The following is a 19,135-nucleotide window of genomic DNA, read 5'->3' on the forward strand; positions in this document are numbered from 1 at the left end:
GTCCACCCCACGGGGCTGTGGGAGAATGAGATGTGATCACCTGTATGAGCCATAGGGACTTCAGTGGCATCTAATGATGAATGCTGCACCTTGGTTCTTAGGAGGAATGTGAAATGTCCCCTCTGCATGTCTGTTTGAGACAAGATTCTCTTACCAGCCATCCAGCCATCCCCCAGGGGACAGTAGTTGACTCCAAGATTATAACAACAATGACTATTTCCGAAAGGCATCTTGGACGTGTACACATGTCCAGTAAGCCTGGGATCAAACCTTGCTAAGAGGTCAGTCTTGAGTGGATCCCTAATTAAAACACTAACCGGTGACCTTCCAAGTGAAGCAGATACTGCAAGCCCCACCCTGCAGTGAGCCTGTGGGGTATGATGCTAGGTCTTTCTTAATAAATAAAGGGCCAAAGTGCCTGCTACTGAAAACGGCCTCTTCCCTAAGGCCTCCCTGTCCCCACAGGGTCCCTCACCCTCTGCACCAGGCAGCTGGCACCCACACAGATGCATAGGGCAGAAGCAAAGCACAAGCAAGCCCTCCCTGCGGGTAGCTCCCAGAACAAACTAGAAGCAAAATCTGCTTCTTCCTAAGGACAACATGCATTTTTCCAGGCCTTTCAAAGCAAGGCAGGTCAATCAAGTTATAATTGGCTCTCTAATTAGAACTCCCACAAGCTGTTAAATTCTTTACCTGCTGCCTGGCGTCTTACACAAAGGTGAAAAATCTACGTCTGCCTTTGGAATGATTAAAGAAAGCCAGCTACCATCTAGCCCTCCTTGCCGACTGCAGCCCCCTCCAGCCATTCCTACCACCGCTCAGACACCCACACCCACCAGCAAGTGTGACATGGAACACAGCCCAGTTTACAAGGAAATTGGCTTTAGGGAAATCAAGTGCAGAAGGCCAAGTTGCTGAGTGGCCTTTTGGAGGCTGAATGGGAGAAAAGAAACCCCATCCTCACTCTTCCAGGTTGCGAAGTTCCCCGTGGGTGTCTGCGTGATGTCTCGGGCCTCCCCTAGTCCAGTTGCTTTGTGATAGAAAATGTGCCGTTTTTCTCCCTTTCAGTATCCTCAGCACCAAAGACAATGGAGTTTTTGTACTGTTCCCCTTGGCCGGCAACAGTGTGCCTTGGAGGGCAGATCAGTGAGTTTTACCACCCAGTGTCGTTTATGGCTCCTGTGTGGCCCCTCTTGCGGCTCCTGCCAGTGCACACAGTGCAAGCTGCAACCGGCATGTCCCTTCTCATCTCTCCCCAGTCCACCTGCAGTGACATCACATTGGTAGCTTGGAATCCACCATGGTGGGAGTGTTTATACCACGGGCACTGGCAGGCACCACACATCAGGGCTTCACGGATCCAGGTGGTTTGAATTATTACGAGAGGAAGGAGAGGCAGCAGATGGAGCAGAGGCAGAGAGAACAGTGGGCCTGGCAGGACGGCACCAAGGACGCTCCTGGGACAGAGGTGTTCAGGGTGTTCAGAATCACCCAGGCTGGTGGCAGGAAGGGTACAAATTTTGGAGCAAAAGAGACCCATATTTGAATTCTAGCTGATTTGATGATTTGTATGACCTTGGGCGTGTTATTTAACCTCTATACTACAGAAGTGGAACTTCTGGCCAAGCAGGGCTGCTGTAAGGGTTAAACAGAGCTTAGCACTTGCCCCGCGTGTGAACTATACCTGGCAGCTGTTAATCTTCTGTGCCTTCTCTTCTTCTAAAACAGAGTAGTGCAAGCCCATTAGGTCCTCCAGTGGACCTGCCCCTCCCATTCTTCAGAGAAGATCAGGAAAGTGTCCCAATCCAAGATCAGGAAGGTGCCCAAATGGGTTGCAGAGAAGCTGATCCTGGGGCAGCTGGAGCTGCCAGCCGGTCCCCTCTGCCTGTATGCAGTCCACTTCTGTGGACTCCACTGCACAAAATGACCCTTACCTTTGCTAAGTCTAGCACCGTACAAGAGTCACATGAGCACCACAGGAACATTTGTTGTTGCTTTAAGGGCGTCTGCCTTCCAAGGAGACTGGTAGTGCTCCTGTTAGCCACAGCCAGTGGGCACATTAGCTAAGCTCCAAGTTTGTCCCAACTCAGGTGAGAGGACACTTTGCCAGGCTCTTCCCATCAGAGCAAACTGACGATTCTTAAAGAAATGGCTCTAATCTTGATGCTGATTTAACCCATTCTAGAGTGGTAAATGATAAAGGTTCAGTTAAGCGGGAAAAGAAATTATTGGGTTGGGTCTCTGCTCTCACCCAAGCTACAGCCTGGTAGGTGCGATCACTTCTGTGCAGCCACACAGTTCCCTAGGCTGCACTGCTCCCGCTTGGTCCCCCAACTGTCTGTCATTATCTCTACTCCAACTAGGGGCCCAAGTTTGGGGCCAAGGTCTGGAGTGCTGGGGGGAAAGTTAAAGAGACTCCAGGAGTGAAGGTCCCTACTTCCAAGCAGACTGCCTGGTTATTTTTGTCCTCGCTAACCTCTAGCTTTCCTTGGAGTGGGTAGCCCCGAAGCAGGGCCTGTTCCCTTCAGTCCCCTGACTGTGGGGAGTGCTTTGGCTTTGTGTCATCCCGGCAGCTGCCTGTGTAGCCAGCATTCTCCACCAAGGTCCAGATGGAGACTGTCCTGGGTGAGGAGCACACCATCATCCCACAGCCAGGCAGCCTGTGCCCTGGCCCAGGGGTGCATGCTAGCACCAAGGTTGGACGGGACTATGACCATTCCATAGTCACCTGTTGAATGAATGCCAAGCATGTGCTGGGGACTGGAATTACTTCCAACAAGCATCTGGGTGTGTCTGCTGGGTCCTGAGGACCATGCAGTTCTATAGAGATGCAGAGAGAAATTCCACAGCGCTTGCCTCCAGGAGCCTGCGTTTTCTCCATCCAACAACTAGTGGCTTTTCTTCTCTATACTGTTGGTGTCTTTGAGCCTCTGGCATGGCCCTGTAGCCCATCCTCGGCTGGGGCTCCACTCACTGCCTGCCTTTAAAGCAACAGGGAAGAGGTACGCAGCACTGCTCAGGATGCTCAGCTCCTGCAGGGCACAGCCAACATGCTCCCCTCTCTCCTCTGGGTCATCAGTGAGTGCCAGGGCTGCCATCCTGTTTGGGCTGCTGGAGGTCAGCTCTCAAAACAGGCCTCTGCTCCTCTGGAAAGCTCTTCCTGGCTGTGTCAGCTGCTGCCACCCAGTCCTAGAAGGACAGATACATACTGGGTGTCTAGTAAGTGCTCCTAATGATAACTTGGGTAGAAGATTTTATCAAACCTTAAAACTTACAGCTGGAGATCATACACTCTGTCACTTCATTTTCTAGATTAGAAAAGTGAGGCTGAGAGAGGAGAGGGCCCAGCCTATGTGGCCAGTTGATGGTGAATTGCAGGGCAGGCCTGGGAGGGGCAGTCCCACCTGACTTCTCCCGGCCCTGCTGTCCTGCCTGTACCAGGGAAGGCACAACTAGCTTCTGGCTGAGATGCTGAGGACAGGCTTTAGCTGTCAGCATTTAGTGATAAGGAGTCAGACCCATGTACAGTGAGTACCGCTTTGATTGCTGTGTGCACTCTGAGGACAAGTTGAAGCAGGGGCCAGATAAGTCTCTGTCAGGCTCATTGGGAAGGGATCCCAGCCTTGGACCTCAGGAGTAGGGTCAGGTTGTTAGGACTCTCCCCCTGTCTGGCCCTGGGACTCCCAGGAAGCTTGTCAACAGCTCTGCAGCAGTCACATGTGAATTGTTTTCCACCACTCCCCCACAGGACCCTGTACAACACTTCCCCCACCAGATCCCTGCATGGTGTTCCCTGCCCGTGTCCCCACTGGCTTCTAGGGCATCTAGGCCTCTGCCTGACCCGCTGTTCTTACCTGTTGAAGCAGGGGTCCCAGAGACCCCAGGAAGCCCATGCTTGAAGCAAAGCCAGGTTCACTTAGAGCTTCCTAGACACCCGAACTTCCCTGGCTTGACACACGTGGCCTGGGTTGGAGTGCCTCCTTTCCAAATATACAGGGGCATTGATCTCCCTGAGAGCAGAAAGGGGCCCCTGGGGGATGATCAGGACCAAACTTTCCACCACGTGGGGAGACGATGACTTCAGGCTGCCTTGCACTGCTGGTCTCTGCCTGACTTGTTGGGGAAGGTGGATAAAAATAAATAAATAAGTCAACGAGGGAGATGTGCAAATAATGAACAAGAGTCTCTTGCTCATTCCTAATGGAAAAGCACCAGCAAGGGGAGCCGGGCTAGCACCCACAGAAAACCCCAGCTGGTGTGTGGCAGGTCCCACAGCATTAGGACAGGGCATGCATCCTTTTTCCTAAGAGCTGGCCAGCTCATAGCACACTCAAGCTGAGCCTCTGAGCTGACTTGCAACAAAGCACATCATTTAATAGCAGCTTGGGGGAGAGGATGGTGGGGAGTATTACCAAGAACTGCTTTGGGCTTCAGGGTAGGGAGGATGCCAGCATCCCCACACCCACCCTGCATTGCCCAGCCGGTGGACCTGGCATCCCTTCTCACTGACTGTCCTCTGATTTTTACGTAGGACTTGCTAGCCTGACACCAGTCCCTCAATTAGGTCAGTGCGCGGTGCAGCATGTCAAGGTGCTTTGCCTGTGCCTCTGCCAGTATGTTGGTCGAATTGGTGAGTGTCGTGCCTTGGGCAGATTTGGGGCACTGGGTTTCCCCCTCACCCTCCCCGCCATGTCTCCAGGGACACTGCCTGCAGCAGCATTTGACACCCAGGTGCTCAGAGTGACTAAGTGACTCCACTCCCAGGGCCAGGGCCAGGAGCAGGGATTGGGATAAACAGCAGGAGCAGCTGCTGGCTTGCCTTTGTGCTACTTTTCAAGGAGAAAGGAGCTCAGACATACTGATGCTGAGGTAGAATTGTCCTTCCTTTATTAAAGCCATCTCTCCCTTTCTTTTTCCTAACCAGCAACATTGACACAGCATTAATTCCCAAGGGTGTGGAAGGACTCTGAATTGTGGACAGCTGGGTTGGGGCTGGGGCTGGGCAGTCTGCCCTGGCACAGGGCACCTCATCTCTGAGATCCTTGGGCTGAAGTAATACAAAGCTCCCAAACCCTATTTTCCTTTTGATTTGGAGTTTTTGACTAGTTACCTAAATGATCTCATCATCTAGCAAAGATGACAACATTGGGGGCAGAGGTGGTTGTAAGGTCAGCACAGCAGGCAGAGGGCTGCTTGTGTAGGCTGTGGGGAAGGGAACTGGGCTGCCCCCACCCCATTCTGCTCTCTGCAGCAGACTCCACACCATGGCAGGGCTGCTGTGTAGATAACCCTCCCAGGGCCATCTGAGAGTACTGAACAGGGCAGGGATTCTTCAGGTCAGCCAGAGATGGATGTCCCCATCAACTCCTGCTGACCACTAGGTCCTCTTATGTTGTGTGGGTCCTGAGCGCCCATACTCTGGCCCACCTGGAATCTGACAGCCACCGGGAAGAAGGGTCTATGGTCCCCAGGCAGACTGACAGAGCTGAACAGAGAAGTCAGCTCGTGGTCACTCTCATGTCTCCGAACTTCTCCCCGGGGAGGATATCTCCTGGGGCAGCCCGGGCTGGTGTAGGGTTCTGTGAGCCAGGGGGTCCAGAGCCCGCCAATCATCAGTGAAGGCCTCTTGGAGTGCCTTGTGCCCCCCACTGAGCCAGGTACTTGCCTTCCCCTTTCTCATCTGGAAATGAGGTACCTCGTCCCTCTGAGGCCTCCCAGATGTGGCTGCCCAAGAGCTAGGAATCTGCCCCACACCCCACCTGGGTGTGACTACTAAGGCTCCATCTACTCCAGGAAGAGTCAGGCACGTGGAGCCAGGCATCTGTTCACAGGAAACTCTCAGAGGCACAAGAGTCCAATCTGATTTAGGGTTACAGCTCCTCCTTTGTAGCTATGTGGCTACAAACTAGCCACCCTTTCCCTGAGCTTCAGCCTTCTTATTTGTCCAAAAAAAAAAAGGATAGAGACCTTATATTATCTCTTCTGGAATGTTCTCCCTCATCATCCGTCCAGGAGGCCTTGCTCTATAGCGGATACTGGGATGGGACATGTGAAAGACACAGCCTCTGCTCAGCTCAGAGAGCCTCTACCTGGGGCAGAAGCCACAGCACACCATCCCTGCAGTCCTGAGCCAGTGCCCTCCTAGCAAGGGCAGGGCGCATGGCCCAAGTGACAGCCTGTGCCACTGAGTTCCCACCAGCCAGTGCAGTGCTGGCACACAGGAACCAGAACACCCACAGGCACTCAGCAAATGCTTGTGGGGAGAGGCAGAACTAGGAATGGCTCTGATTGCAGCAGAGTGAACAGAGCCCCAGCCTGGGAACACAGACATCTGGATGCTATTCCTTAGCTCACTTCAGTGCCCTTGTCAGAGCGTTTGGCCGCCCAGGGCCTCCATTTGTATCCTCTAAAGCAGAGGATGGCCCTTTGGGAACATTCACATGCCTACCCTCTGCCGCCCTGACTATCCTCTAGACACCTGCTGTAGTGAGAGGTGGGGCTGTGGTCCCGTCCTGCACAGCCTGCCCATGGGTATTTCAGCATTGAGGCCAAGGCACCCAGTTTCAAAGAAATTAGGGCAGAGGAAATACGGGGCCAAGTGTGTGCAAAATCCACTAAAGGCTGGACAGGCCCCTTGGCTCACAGCCAGATTGCCAGCACCCTCACTGCTGGTGTTTACTGCCTGCCAGCCCTTCACTCTGGCACTGCTAATTTGCAGAGTAAGCTCCTCCAGAATATTCCAAATTGTCCTGATAAAAAATGGCTCTAAGAGGCTCGGTGCCTCTAGCTCAGCAGGTAGAGCACCAGCCCCATGTACCGGAGCTGGAGGGTTTGAACCCAGCCCGGGCCTGCCAAACAACAATGACAGCTACAACCAAAAAATAGCCAAGCGTTGTGCTGGGTGCCTGTAGTCCCAGCTACTTGGGAGGCTGAGGCAAGAGAATCGCTTAAGCCCAAGAGTTTGAGGTTGCTACGAGCTGTGACGGCACGGCACTCTACCGGGGTGACAAAGTGAGACTCTGTCTCAAAAAAAATAAGAAAATGGCTCTAAGAAATTCTGCCAGTCAGATGCTTTAAAAAAGGAATACAAATAAAGGCCATATTCATGCTTTCTTGGGGCTTAATGGAGACTTCATCTGGACCCATAGCGAGGGCTCCTTGAGGAACTGAGTTAAGCAGCAAAATTCAGTGGGGTGGAGAGTCGGTGGGAGGTTAAGGTCACCATTCCTCTGAGGCCCTACAGAGAGAGGGAGAGAAGACGGGTGAGAGCATGAACTGTTCTGCATGCTTTCTTCATACCTGAGGGGCCACCAGGTAGAAAGGGAAAGGAATTTTGCCTTGTGACTCCAGAGGCCTCAGAGAACCTCAAAGCACAGGTTTAGATAAAAAGTCTAATTAGGGCTCCACATTGCTAACGAGCAGTTCAGACTGCCCACTAATGGTGTGGGCTGCCAGGGAAAGTAGTCAGCTACCTGCCACTGGACACTGCAAGCCAGCGTGAGAGGTGACTTGTCAAGGAGCATAGCAGAGGCTTCATCAGAAGAGAGGCCCACGCACCCTCCCGACCAAGGACTCTGCTTCCATAAGTGGTTGGCTGCTGGCTTAGAAAAATAAGAGACTTTGGAAAAAGTGGGTTTTGTTGCCTTCCAAGTTGAGTTCATTGCTGGAGAGCCCTGGTCCCCAGAAGGCACATTTCTTCAAATAAAACATTTGACCTGGAAAAGGGGCCCCGTGAGAGTGCAGCCTCCTGCCCACCAGCTATCCTGAGTGAGCAGAGGTGCCTCTGGGCAGTGCTCCCAGCTCAGGGAAAGGCAGTGCAGGGGTGCTGGGGGTGGGGGTGGGGTGGGGGGTGGCTGGGAGGCCTCCTCACTCCCTCCTGCAATACTTTGCACACTTGGATGGAGACTAGCCTGGACCAGCCAGTGCCCAGACCACTGTCCCAGAACAGAAGCATCACTCCCTTTCTTTGGTTCCTTGGGTCCCACACTTGTCCCTGGGGTTTTGCACCCCCCATGTCTGACTGGGGACTGGCTACCAGCAAGTGGGGGCATTCATTTTTGCCTAACTTGAAGGAGAATGAGGAAGAGGCCCACCCCATGTTTTGGATCTAACATTCAAGCAGGGAGACTAAGAGTTCATGGAGGGTGGAGGAGGCCAGGAGAGACCAGGCCTCACCCTGAGCTTCTAGAATCCAGGTAGAGAAGCTGGCACACCCCTCCCCCGCTTTCAATTCCATTTCAAGGCATTGTTGGAAAGCAGGGTGGGGCTCAGGGCTGCCCCCTCAGCTGCACCCACAAAATGCTTGTGCTTAGAACTGACAGTGCCTGCTTGCCAGAGAAGAAAGGGCTGCTCTGGGAGGAAGGGAGGCAGAGGGCAGCCCGCAGCTTTGTGTTCCTGTGGCAGCGCCAAGGAAATCCTTTCAAACCCAGTTTCCTGTAGTCTTCTCAGAGTGGTACTGGTTTGCAGCCTATTTATATTCTGATTTAAAAGAAAAATACTTTTGAAAATATCACCACTACTGCCTGCTCCCCTCTGATCAATGGCATCCTCCGGAAGGAAAATGCAAATACCTGAAAAGAAATGGTATATTGGGTATGCTGGTCTTTCTTACCTGATGGTCATGTTTCAGCTAACGCAGACTCAGGCCAACTGTGCTGCAGCTTCTGGGGAGGGGCTGAGCTCTTGCGGGGTACCTGTTTCTCTCAGGTTGGGGAGCTCACTCTCGGGGGCCTAGTAAGCTTCCAGAAAGCTCTCAGTCTGCTATACACATAGCCCCTATGAGGGTAAGCCAAACGCAGCTGAGGCTGGGAGGGCAGTGTTAGAGCACTTTGATCAGAGACTAGCATGTGGGGGCACTTGCCACAGGCAGGCGCTAATCTAGGCTGGACCAGGCCCTTCGGGGGTCTGCCTTCTAGCCCTGCTCTGTGTCCAGCGGGGTTGAGCCCTTGAGCAAGGCTCTGTTCTGTCCAACCCTGTTTCCTCTTCTGCAGGAGAGCATTCGACCAGATGCTGTCTGGGGAGGGTGCTGGCATTTTCTTGGGGAGCAGCGCCAGTGTATGAGTACATAGCCAGAGGGAAGGCCACAGCATCACTGGGGGGGCCCAGCTTGCAGCAGAGCACTCCTCTCAGGGGGCTGCTCCTGTCACAGACAGCTGCCATGCGCATGTCTCTGGAGGAAGGGGAGGCTGAGTGTGTGGACGAGAGTGACGTGAGGCCAGAACTTTTGGGAGTTCCTTAGTGGACAGTCCCCTCCTCACCCATAGTGTCTTACGCCACCCCTCCTTCAGCCAGCCAGCAAGTGTTCACCAAAGTCCTCCCATGTGCAGACAGATAGCTGAGTTCTGCCCTTAAAGAAGGAGATGGAATTGTGGAGTCAGCTTCCCTCCCCTTGGGGACAATGATAGTAATGACCGTCATCCTACTACTGCTGGCGGTGCCCGCTGACTGAAGGAGTACAGAGATTCCAAGTGCACCTTGTTCAGTCCCTCCCGACTCCAAGGTGTCATTCCCCATTGCACGGGTGGTAGCAGCTGAGACTCAAAGAAAGTTGTCCAAGTAAATGGTGCAACTGGGATTCAAACCCAGTCCATCCAGTAAGCCTTGGACCCACACTCTTAAATTAACTTCTACTCTCCCCTCTTGAAGAGTGCACCAAGCCTTTCCCCCAGCCAGCCAGGTCCCTCTAACACAGAAGGCACCAGCAATAGCAAGGGCCCACAGAGCCCTTCACAACCCCTCACCTGTGTCCCAAGCTCCTAACGGGCCATCTCTGGCCAGCATAGCCATAGCTCAGGCCACAGCCAGCTCAACAACACTCGTCTTCCCAGAGGGTGACAGTCCTAGAAAGATGGGAGTTCCTCAGCTGCTACCACAGTCCCTGAGATCCCACCCTGGGGAGGCTTCTGTGTCCTTGTTCAAAAGTCCCGGAGGTGCCAGCTTGGCTCAGGTGGCCCCTGAAGTGTGGGTGCAATCCAGGCCCTAGGAAGGGCTGCAGATCTGGTCCTTATTCCCCACCCACCTCCTCCCAGGCTCAGCCTGTTCTGCTGACAGGGATGTCCCTCGCCTATGGGCCCCACTATAACAGCAAGGCAACCAACTGCTGGCTTGTGGATGCTAAGAGGACCCTCTCTGAGAAAGGCTGTGGTGGGCCAGGACACGGGCCCTAGGCTGGACAGACTAATCCTCAGTCAGTGGTAGCTGTAAACACTATTTTCCTTTCACCGAGTTTTAGGTCTGCTCATTTATTCATTCTGCCCTGGTTACTGGCCGAGTATACAGTGCCAGGCCTGGCTCACCTGTCCCTCCCCTCCAGCACTCACAATAGAGCCTGGGGGACTGGAAGAGGGGAGCTGAGCTACCTCACTTGATGTAGCACCTGTCACACAGGACAGTGATGGAAAGTGTGTTGAAACTGGTAAAACATGCACTGCATTGGTTATAACTCCTTGCATACTCACAATTAATAGAGCCTGATGCGCCCGTGCATTTGTCTCCCCAAGTTTGTTTGTGGTTTTGAAGGCACCTCCTGACAACATTGCCTTGAGCCTCCTACCCTCACCCCTTCCCCCTGCACTCAGGTAACAGTGGGGTTTCTGATGCAGAAGCGGAACAGAAAGATCTTCTAGTGCTCCAGGTCCACCCATGGCAGCACACTTCCTCTCCCTGGCCCTCATGTGGGCTTTGCAGAATCCAGGCTGGCTCTTCTGTGGTGAGGACAGCTCGCTGCTGTCTGTACTGACACTGCACCACTGCTCAGAGCAGCTGAGAGCAAAGCCCAGCAGGGCAGGCTGCAGCATCACCAGGCCCCGGCATGGAAGACCTGAGGGACTTGTTCACCTCCATCCCTGCTGCCAAATGCTTGATTTCTAAAATGGCATGCCTGGGGAAAAGCAGCAGCCAGACAGGCCATCTGATCCCACCCGAGCTGAGCCGCAGCTCCCTTTTTAGCAGGGACTTCTCTTTGGGAAGGATGCTTTATTTCAGGGAGGTTATCTCCCTGCTGCTGTACTGTTAGACATATAAGCAGCGGTGATGTGCCATGGAACCCAGAAAAGGGCTAACTTTGCTCTAAGGCAGAGCGCCATGGGGATGTCCAAAAATCTCCCATAGGGGCTTTGTCCTGCAGGCTTCAGCATGGAGCTGGCACAGCCCGCCCTGTGGCCGCCTCCAAACCAGGGTTCCTGTGCTCCCTGGAGCCAGGGCTGCAGCACGCCACCTGGCACGGGGGCCTCCACGGGGCTCCCACATGGGCACCCTCAGCGTGTGACAAGGTGTTTAGGCTTTGGGCAGGATTATCACAACAAAAAGCAAAAGTGAGGAAGATGCTAATTGCCCTCAAACTGGCCAAGTCCATTTTGTCTCATTTGCAATAATGGGTTTAATTTAATCTTTTATTTCCAATTTGGTACATCACCAAGATTTTATTTGTACAAAACACCTGATTACAATAATTACCAGCTTGGGAAGCTGTCTCCATTTGTGTCTGAAGAAAGGGACTAACAAGTTCCCTCCTCAGTGAGTTCCCTCTTGTTTCTGAAGGCCGGCCCCAGCTGGCTCCCAGCCCACAGTGGCTCCAGAAAGACCAAGTCTGGGGAAGGTGGAAGCCTGTCTGCACACCCTCTCTGGGGGAGGAAGTGTCAAGGGCACCCACGGCACAGGTATAGGTCTCAGCTGCCACTCGCTACCTGCACTGGGGTCCCGGGTCGTCTTATCTGTGAAACATGAGCTGCAATAGCGCCAGCTCCTAGAGGTGAGTGAGGATGAAAGGAGGTTTGCCCTTGGCACCTAGAAGTGCTCAGCGCTGTTGGTGATTTTCCTTGGGCCCAGAGCTCTTTGGAGCAGGCCTGTGCTCACTCATCGCTGTGTCCCAGCACATCTGGGCAATCATTCAGTGAGACTTTGTTGATGTTGACATGCGGGCAGGCAGTGGCCAGTTATATGGTAATGAAATATGTCAGTCACCAGAATCTCTGCCTCCTGCCGGGTTGCAAGTAGTGACTGTGTGCTGCTGGGTGGCACTGCCTACTGGGGGCAATGTAGCTGCCTGGTCTCTGGGGTAAATAGGGCACAACAGGGCTTGGGGCAGACAGACCAGAGCTCCAGCAAGAAGGGCGTGGCTGCCTGAGACTGGGAAGGTTGGGGGCTGCATCCTGCTGACACACCAGCCAGGCTGAACCCAGAGCAGGGTGAACCCAGCTGTGATGAGAACAGTCAGATGCCAGCCTTGGGAGTTAGGCCTTTTATCTTTTGAAAAGAGAGAAAACAGGGCATATAGAATTGGAAGGGATGTCAGGGCTCTGGTACAGAAGAGCACGCAAAGGCCAGGGAAAGGAGAGAGGAAGGCCTCACACCAGACGGAGGGCGTGGCTGGCCTCCAGACACATATATATGAGTCCCAGCACACCTCTGGCCAACCTCCCAGCTCCTCGAGCTCCATGCGATGCCCCATCTCAAGCTTGTTCCAGTTGATCTTGCTGTGTGACTGATTTCTGAGCTGCTCTGGGCTCACTAGGGGACTGGGGAGAGGCTTCTTTTTCACTCCTGTGCCAGGCCTGAGCTGGCAGCCCCTGAAAGTCTATGATGTCTCCCTGAGAAGCTCCAGCGTTAGGAATTAATCTCACTGAACAGATTGTTCAAGAATCTTCAAGGTCATCTGAAAGTGGCAGTTTCTACATTAGTAATTCAAGTCCAGGTATACGGGCTGGAAATTTCCAAGCCCACATGAGCCCTCAAACAGAGGCTCTGAGCTGCCCAACTGAGGGAGACGGATCACATTAGCCCCTTGGGCTGATTCTCTGCAGGACTTTGTGGGGCAGGTAGATACACCCCTGCCCTATACCCTGGATCCCACAAGTGGCTGCACCCAGAGTCGGTGGCCTACCACTTCCTAAACCCAATTCCCAGCAAAAAGGGGCTGGTAGGCTCTGCCCATCTCCAGCTAGAGGGGGGCAGGTAACAGCTGCTGAGAGCAGTGCCTTCCAGGTCTCGCATATCTCATTGGTCCACTTTCTGCCTGACAGGGCACCCCCAGTCCTTGGCCTCCTGCAGCCAGCCCAAGCCTCAAGATCACAGCAACCTGCAGGCCCCAAGGGGAAGCAAGGAGCCCCCCAGTCCATGAGTAGATACACAGGGTGCTCCGAAAGAGCAGGTCTGAGCAGAAGACAGCTGCACCTTGGAGAGGAGTGACGTCCTGGGGACAGCAGGGGAAGGAGCAGGTCTTCCGCTAGTGGTCAGAGAATGAAAGGAAGACATGTGGGCAGACGCCCTTTGCTGATGCCCAGGTGTAGCTGGGTTACTCTGTGGCATGGCCTGGGAGAGAGTCACACAGAGCTCTCCTCTCTGAGGCCAGGGTCTTACCTGGTAAAGTGACAGAGGCAGCACAGACGTGGCAGGAAGAATGGATGGCTCTGGCACCAGGCAGACCAGATGACTCTGCATTCGCTGGCCCTGTGACCTGAGGCAAGAATTCAGCCTTTCTGAGTGTTGTCTGCTTGTATCTTGTATCTGAAGCAGCGGTGATAGGAGATGAGCCAAAGGATGGGCCTAGCACAGACCTGATCGGGAGGACACTCCATGTAGAGGACAAAAAACAGTGTGGGGCTGACTGCAGCAGCGGAGCCTAGTGGGGCCGGTAGCCGAGCACTTGTCCCTCGGTACCCATTTCCCACACACATGCGTTTGTCTCCTGCCAGGAGAGCCACGTGGAAAACGAGTGTGTGTATTCAACACCTCGACACACCGAGGAAGCCACGCCTTGAAGGACGATGGCTCCTTTCTGATCTTCCATGCTGTGGCTTGGTGCCACTCCCCAGCCCTCATTTCTCTGTTGGTTGAATTAGAATGTTCCAGGGTGAGCTCAGGCTGATTACCTCTCCTCCAAGGAAGGAGTAGGATCCCATGAGACCTCGCACCCTGCTGGATACTGCCGGGAAAGTAGTCTTCCATTTCTCCTCCTGGCTTTCATGGTTGGGAAGTCGGATTTCCTCCAAAGGCATCCACAGTGGGAAGAACACCATCTTCAGAGGCAGGCGTGACCACTTGGCACGCCCAGCTGGACTCCTCTTCAGAAGGACTTCAGGTCCCAGGAGTCAGGAGATGTGGCTTCTGCAGTGGTTGACTATGTGCCTAGGGCGCGAGACTCAGCGTCTAGGAGCCATAGTTCACTCACCGGCAAAGTGGGAGTGGGGGCACCTAGTGCATGGGAATAGTTCGCCACTGCTTCATAGGTGCTTCTCACCACCGGGGGCTCTTTTTCTACTCAGTAAGAACAGGCCTCATGCCCGGGCACCCATGTGTCCTGGCCGCGTCCATGTGGAATTGCTCTGGGCTCGCTGGTGAAGCAAATACACCAAGTACTTGGACAGTGCCTGGCACGGCTGGAGTGTTTGCTGTTTGCAGTGGTGTGAGGACTCAGCCGGCCCACAGCTGAGCATTAGCCCCCATCCTGGGCACCAGGCTCCCTGATCTTCCCAGAGGTGGCAGACAGGCCTGAGAGAAGAAACTGTGGAGAGCAGTGGCCTCATTTGCAAACAGATGGGGCTGGAGGCTGCCGCTGTTGGTCCCTGTAAACCTCCGGCCTGGCCAGCCTTGGGCACCCGCAGGTCACACCAGAGACCTGGCAGGGCTTTACAGTCTAAGGAGAGCGCATCTTGGCAGCCATCATGAAACCCTGATTGCAACCATTGGCTTGTGGCCACCTCTCTTATTCTGAAGCTTCACACTTCCTGCCCAGCCCCAGCCACTTTCTGGGGGCCCCCAGCTGCTCATGCACACTCAGGGTCTGTCATGACCCTGCCCTCAGCTGTTTGGCCACCCCACGACCTTTGCAGATCCAATCAGGACCTGGTCATGTCCACTCCAGCACAGGTGTGGTTAACACACATGTAGTAGTAAGAAAGATGTACAACGTTTTGGTTTGGTTCTGTTGTCCGGAGAGGGTGGTGGAGCTGACCTTGAGGCCTATGGTGCCCTAGCAAGGGTGGACAGCCCTATGTCTACCTGAGGTGGCCCCGCCCCACCTACCCACCCACCCAGGAGGGCTTCCAGAGGTGGGGGTCATCCTCCTCCACAAAGCTCACACACTGCCTGGGCCATGGGTTTCCTTGACTGTCACCCATTGACCATGAGCTCCTCCTGGGTGGACATCCTAACTCCTGTGCCAGAGACTCATAAGTATAAGCTGCTCTTAGAAGTCAGGCTGTCTCAGGCCTCAGATGCCAGCTCCGGGGCCACACATCTGGAGCTGGGCCTCCCCTCCTCACCCCCTCCCCACTCTTGTGGTGCCACAGCCTGTGGCTCAGGCCACAGCCAGCCTCTCAGGCTGCTTCTACGCCTGAGACCCAGCCTGCTGCCCCTTGCCTGTTGGTGAAGGATGGACTTGCCTTATGGGTGACGTGCACCTGCCACCTAAAGGGAGGAGGCTTCACTGAGAGGTTTAGGATGGGACTTGGGTGAGCAGCAGGCATGCTGCATTCCTGGGTGGAAAGACTAAATGCTATAAAATGGTGGCCTTCTTTGCATGTGCTCAGAGCGTTAATGCAGGTACAAGTCACCACCCAAAGGGAATGAACAAAATGATTTTAAAATTCATCTGAAATAGTACAGAGCAAGATTGTGAGGAAATACACTAAACGCCAAGAACACTGAGGAAAGACTCTGACCCCACCTGTTCATGCATGATTTGAAGTAGCAGAGATTAAAATGGCCAAGCACTGATATGTGGGTGAGGTATCTGGCTCACTGGAAAACAGTGGAAGGCCCCTGTTTCATGCCGTGATTCACTGTGTGACAGAGACAGTGCCTTACAAGAGCAAGGGGAAGGAAGATTAGCTAATCTGTATCTATCTAGCAAAGTAGAAGGAATCCCTCTCTGTCTGCCAATGCAAAGTGGACAACTGCTTAAGCAGACAGATTACAAAGTACAATAATTGAACATGTGTCATTTCTTAGAAAGAATAACTTCCTAAGTTGTAAAAAGTACCAAAAAAAAAAAAAAACCAAAGATCAACAAATTTGATTTAAAATCCTAAAATCTTTTTTTCAAAGAAAAAAATCTCAAAAGTCAAACGGGCTAGAAAATTAGGATAGCAGATGAATTTCAGTCTTACAAAATGCTCCTAAAAACCCATTGGGAGTAATTACCCCTAGTTATTATTAAATAAATGCAGATTTCAATAGGGAGGGATATTTTGCGCTTCCGACAAAGCAGAAATGAAGAATCATGATAGTGGGAACAAGGGAACCAACCACAGGGATTCTGCTGACAGCCAAGGAAGTGATACAGCCTTTTCAGATAAGAACTACAAAATGTTTTGAGAGAGAGAGTCACAGCCTCTTGCCCAATCACACCACCTTGGGGAAATTTGCCCTAGACAGGGAGAGTCTCCAACGTCAAGTGGCCACTGAGTCTTCCCAGGGTCACTAATAAGAGTCCACAGGGGACGCTGGACTCCCTTCACCATCATCCCACACCCTGATGCAGTGCCTTTGTGTCTGTTCATATGTGGACTAAGTGGGTATTCTCAGTAAGACCTCATTTATAACAGCAGAGAGATTGGATATGACCTAACTCTGTCTCCCTGTGAAGGGGAGACTGAATAAATGAGAGGTAACCACTGGATGCAGGAGTACACAGTGCTCACGGAGATGGACAGGTCGGGCACACGGTCAGGACAAAGTGTGTGCGGCGAAGGCATACACCCTGACAAACTGACCACATCGTGCATGGACCCAGCAAGCAGGGACGAGGAGGTCAGAGGCTTGGTTAGGGCAGCAGGTGGTGAGCACTTTAAAAATCTGTCAGAAGCTAAGTGTGGGGGCTCATCCCAATAAGCCCAACACTTTAGGAGGCTGAGGCAGGAGGATTGCTTGAGCCCAGAAGCTGGAGACCACCCTGAGCCACATAGTGAGCAACACTCCATCTCTACAAAAATTTTTGAAAATTAGCCTGTGTCGGCTTGGCACCCATAGCACAGTGGTTACGGCCCAGCCACACACCAAAGGTGGCGGGTTCGAACCCAGCCCAGGCCAGCTAAACAACAATGACAACTGCAACAAAAAAATGGCCAGGAATTGTGGTGTGCATCTGTACTCCAGCTACTTGGGAGGCTGAGGCAAGAGAATCACTTTAGCCCAGGAGTTGGAGGCTGCTGTGAGCTGTGACGCCATGGCATTCTACCAAGGGGGACATAATGAGACCCTGTCTCAAAAAAAAAAAAAAAATTATCCTGTCATGGTGGCATGCAGCTGTAGTCCCAGCTACTCAGGAGGCTGAGGCAGGAGGATCACTTGAGCCCAGGAGTTGAAGGCTGCAGTGGTGATGCCGCTGCACTCTAGCCTGCACAACAGAATGACACACTGTCTCTAGGCTTCCCCCACCCCAAATAACTGTCATTATGATAGTAATGCCACAAATAACATTTCTTCAGGTTAAAAAAAAAAAAGAAAAAGATGAGGACACCCCTTCTCTGTGGGTGTCAGCTGGGTGGGGCACAGCAGGACAGGCACTGGGTTGGTGCAGTCTGTGGCCTTCTGGTTTTTTCATTCCTGGTTCTTGAAATTGTCATTCTTATGGTTCAAAAATAGCTGAATATCAGTAATGTCATATGATTCCAGCGACTGTTTTGACATTGCCCCTGAGCACTGAAGTACGTAAGAACTTACTGTGTGCCCAGCCCAATGGAGATGCATCCCCACCTCCAAGGAACTTACTGGAAACTCAAGGACAAGTAGGAGCCCAGGACTCCTAGCATCTGTCTAACTTTCTGTCTGTCTCTCTGACATCTGCAGGCCCTGATCCTCCACCAGCTAGGCCGCTATAGCCTGGCAGAGAAGATCCTTCGGGACGCAGTGCAGGTGAACTCGACAGCCCATGAGGTCTGGAACGGGCTGGGCGAGGTCCTCCAAGCTCAAGGCAACGATGCAGCAGCCACTGAGTGCTTCCTGACGGCCTTGGAGCTGGAGGCCAGCAGCCCTGCCGTGCCCTTCACCATCATCCCCCGTGTGCTCTGAGCAGGAGCCTGCTGGCCTCCCCTGGGGCTAGGCCTCAGAGGCTTGGTGCCAGACCCCACCCGTCAGCCCAAGGGGACAAATCTGCCACACTGAGGCCATGGACGAGCATTCGATTAACCACAGTGAACTAACCAAACCAACCCGGAATCCTCGCTCTCTCCACATGCATTTCTGTTGTTGTTTTGGCCAGCCCAATGATAGTTTCTGAACCTACTGACATTGTTCAACATGGATTATGTGCCATATTTTGTTAGTTGACATCTGAGTTTTAAGTAAAAATGATTATGGAATTATTCAGCAAATGTAAAAGAATATATTCAAAGTTAAAATTCAGTGGCAGAACAGATTATTTTTATCAAAGCTGTAAAGAAAACAATTGTCCTCCCCTCCCTCCACCACTGCTGCCCACCTTGCCCAGAAACCAAATGTGAATCTTCTGTCTCCCACCTCAGTGCTAGTCCGTACCAGGACACCAGCTAACAGTTTCTTGGTTTTATTGTTAATAATTGTACCATGTGATGAATTACTGTCCTCACTTAGAACAAAGCCTGAGTCCAAGACTATTTATATTTTACCAATATATGCCTGTTACAAGAGAAGGAAATATGAGTTATTTAAGTTTAACTTTTTTATATGAATTCAGAGTTTATTTATCGATGGAAATATGTAAAAAGAAGCTTCAAATGGAATATTTACCGACATTCCTTATACATGACAGACACTTGGCTACATGGGAAGATGATGTTAATAATAAAATGATTTTTAAATGGACCCAAGGTCTGTATCATCTGTAAAAGTCCACAGGTCTGAGAAACATTTGGGGAGGGGAGGCACAGGATGCCCCTTCCGGGGGAGGGTCCCACTGACAGCAGCTACAGAGACAAACTTGGGCTTGGGGCCTGGTTCTGGCTCCATCACCCCCTGTCTGAGGGAGCCCAGGCAAGCCCTTTGCTCTGTCCAAACCTCTCTCTCCCTGCACTTAGATTTGAGGATGATCCTTATGGTAGATAAAGTGTTTCCAGAGGCCTCAGCATGCAGGGCTCTTTTTTGCAGCAACAGCTCTGGTTTTAGTTTGGAAATTCACCTTGACCTTCCCTATGTCATCTGGAGGATACCTTGGAATTGG

General features: G+C 52.6%; 1 protein-coding gene across 6 annotated transcripts in view; it reads left to right on the forward strand.

The window, feature by feature from the left end:
* TTC7B (tetratricopeptide repeat domain 7B) overlaps window positions 1–18,780 on the forward strand; it is a 265,477-nt gene extending 246,697 nt beyond the window's left edge. For all 6 annotated transcript variants that reach the window (XM_053601954.1, XM_053601955.1, XM_053601957.1 and 3 more), the window contains one exon: window positions 17,788–18,780. In XM_053601954.1, coding sequence (XP_053457929.1) covers window positions 17,788–18,009 — 222 coding nt within the window. In that variant the 3' untranslated portion in view covers window positions 18,010–18,780. The remainder of the gene's footprint in view (window positions 1–17,787) is intronic.
* The last annotated feature ends 355 nt before the right edge of the window (window positions 18,781–19,135 follow it).

This window comes from Nycticebus coucang, chromosome 9 (genome assembly GCF_027406575.1).
Source record: "Nycticebus coucang isolate mNycCou1 chromosome 9, mNycCou1.pri, whole genome shotgun sequence".
Lineage (NCBI taxonomy): Eukaryota > Metazoa > Chordata > Mammalia > Primates > Lorisidae > Nycticebus > Nycticebus coucang.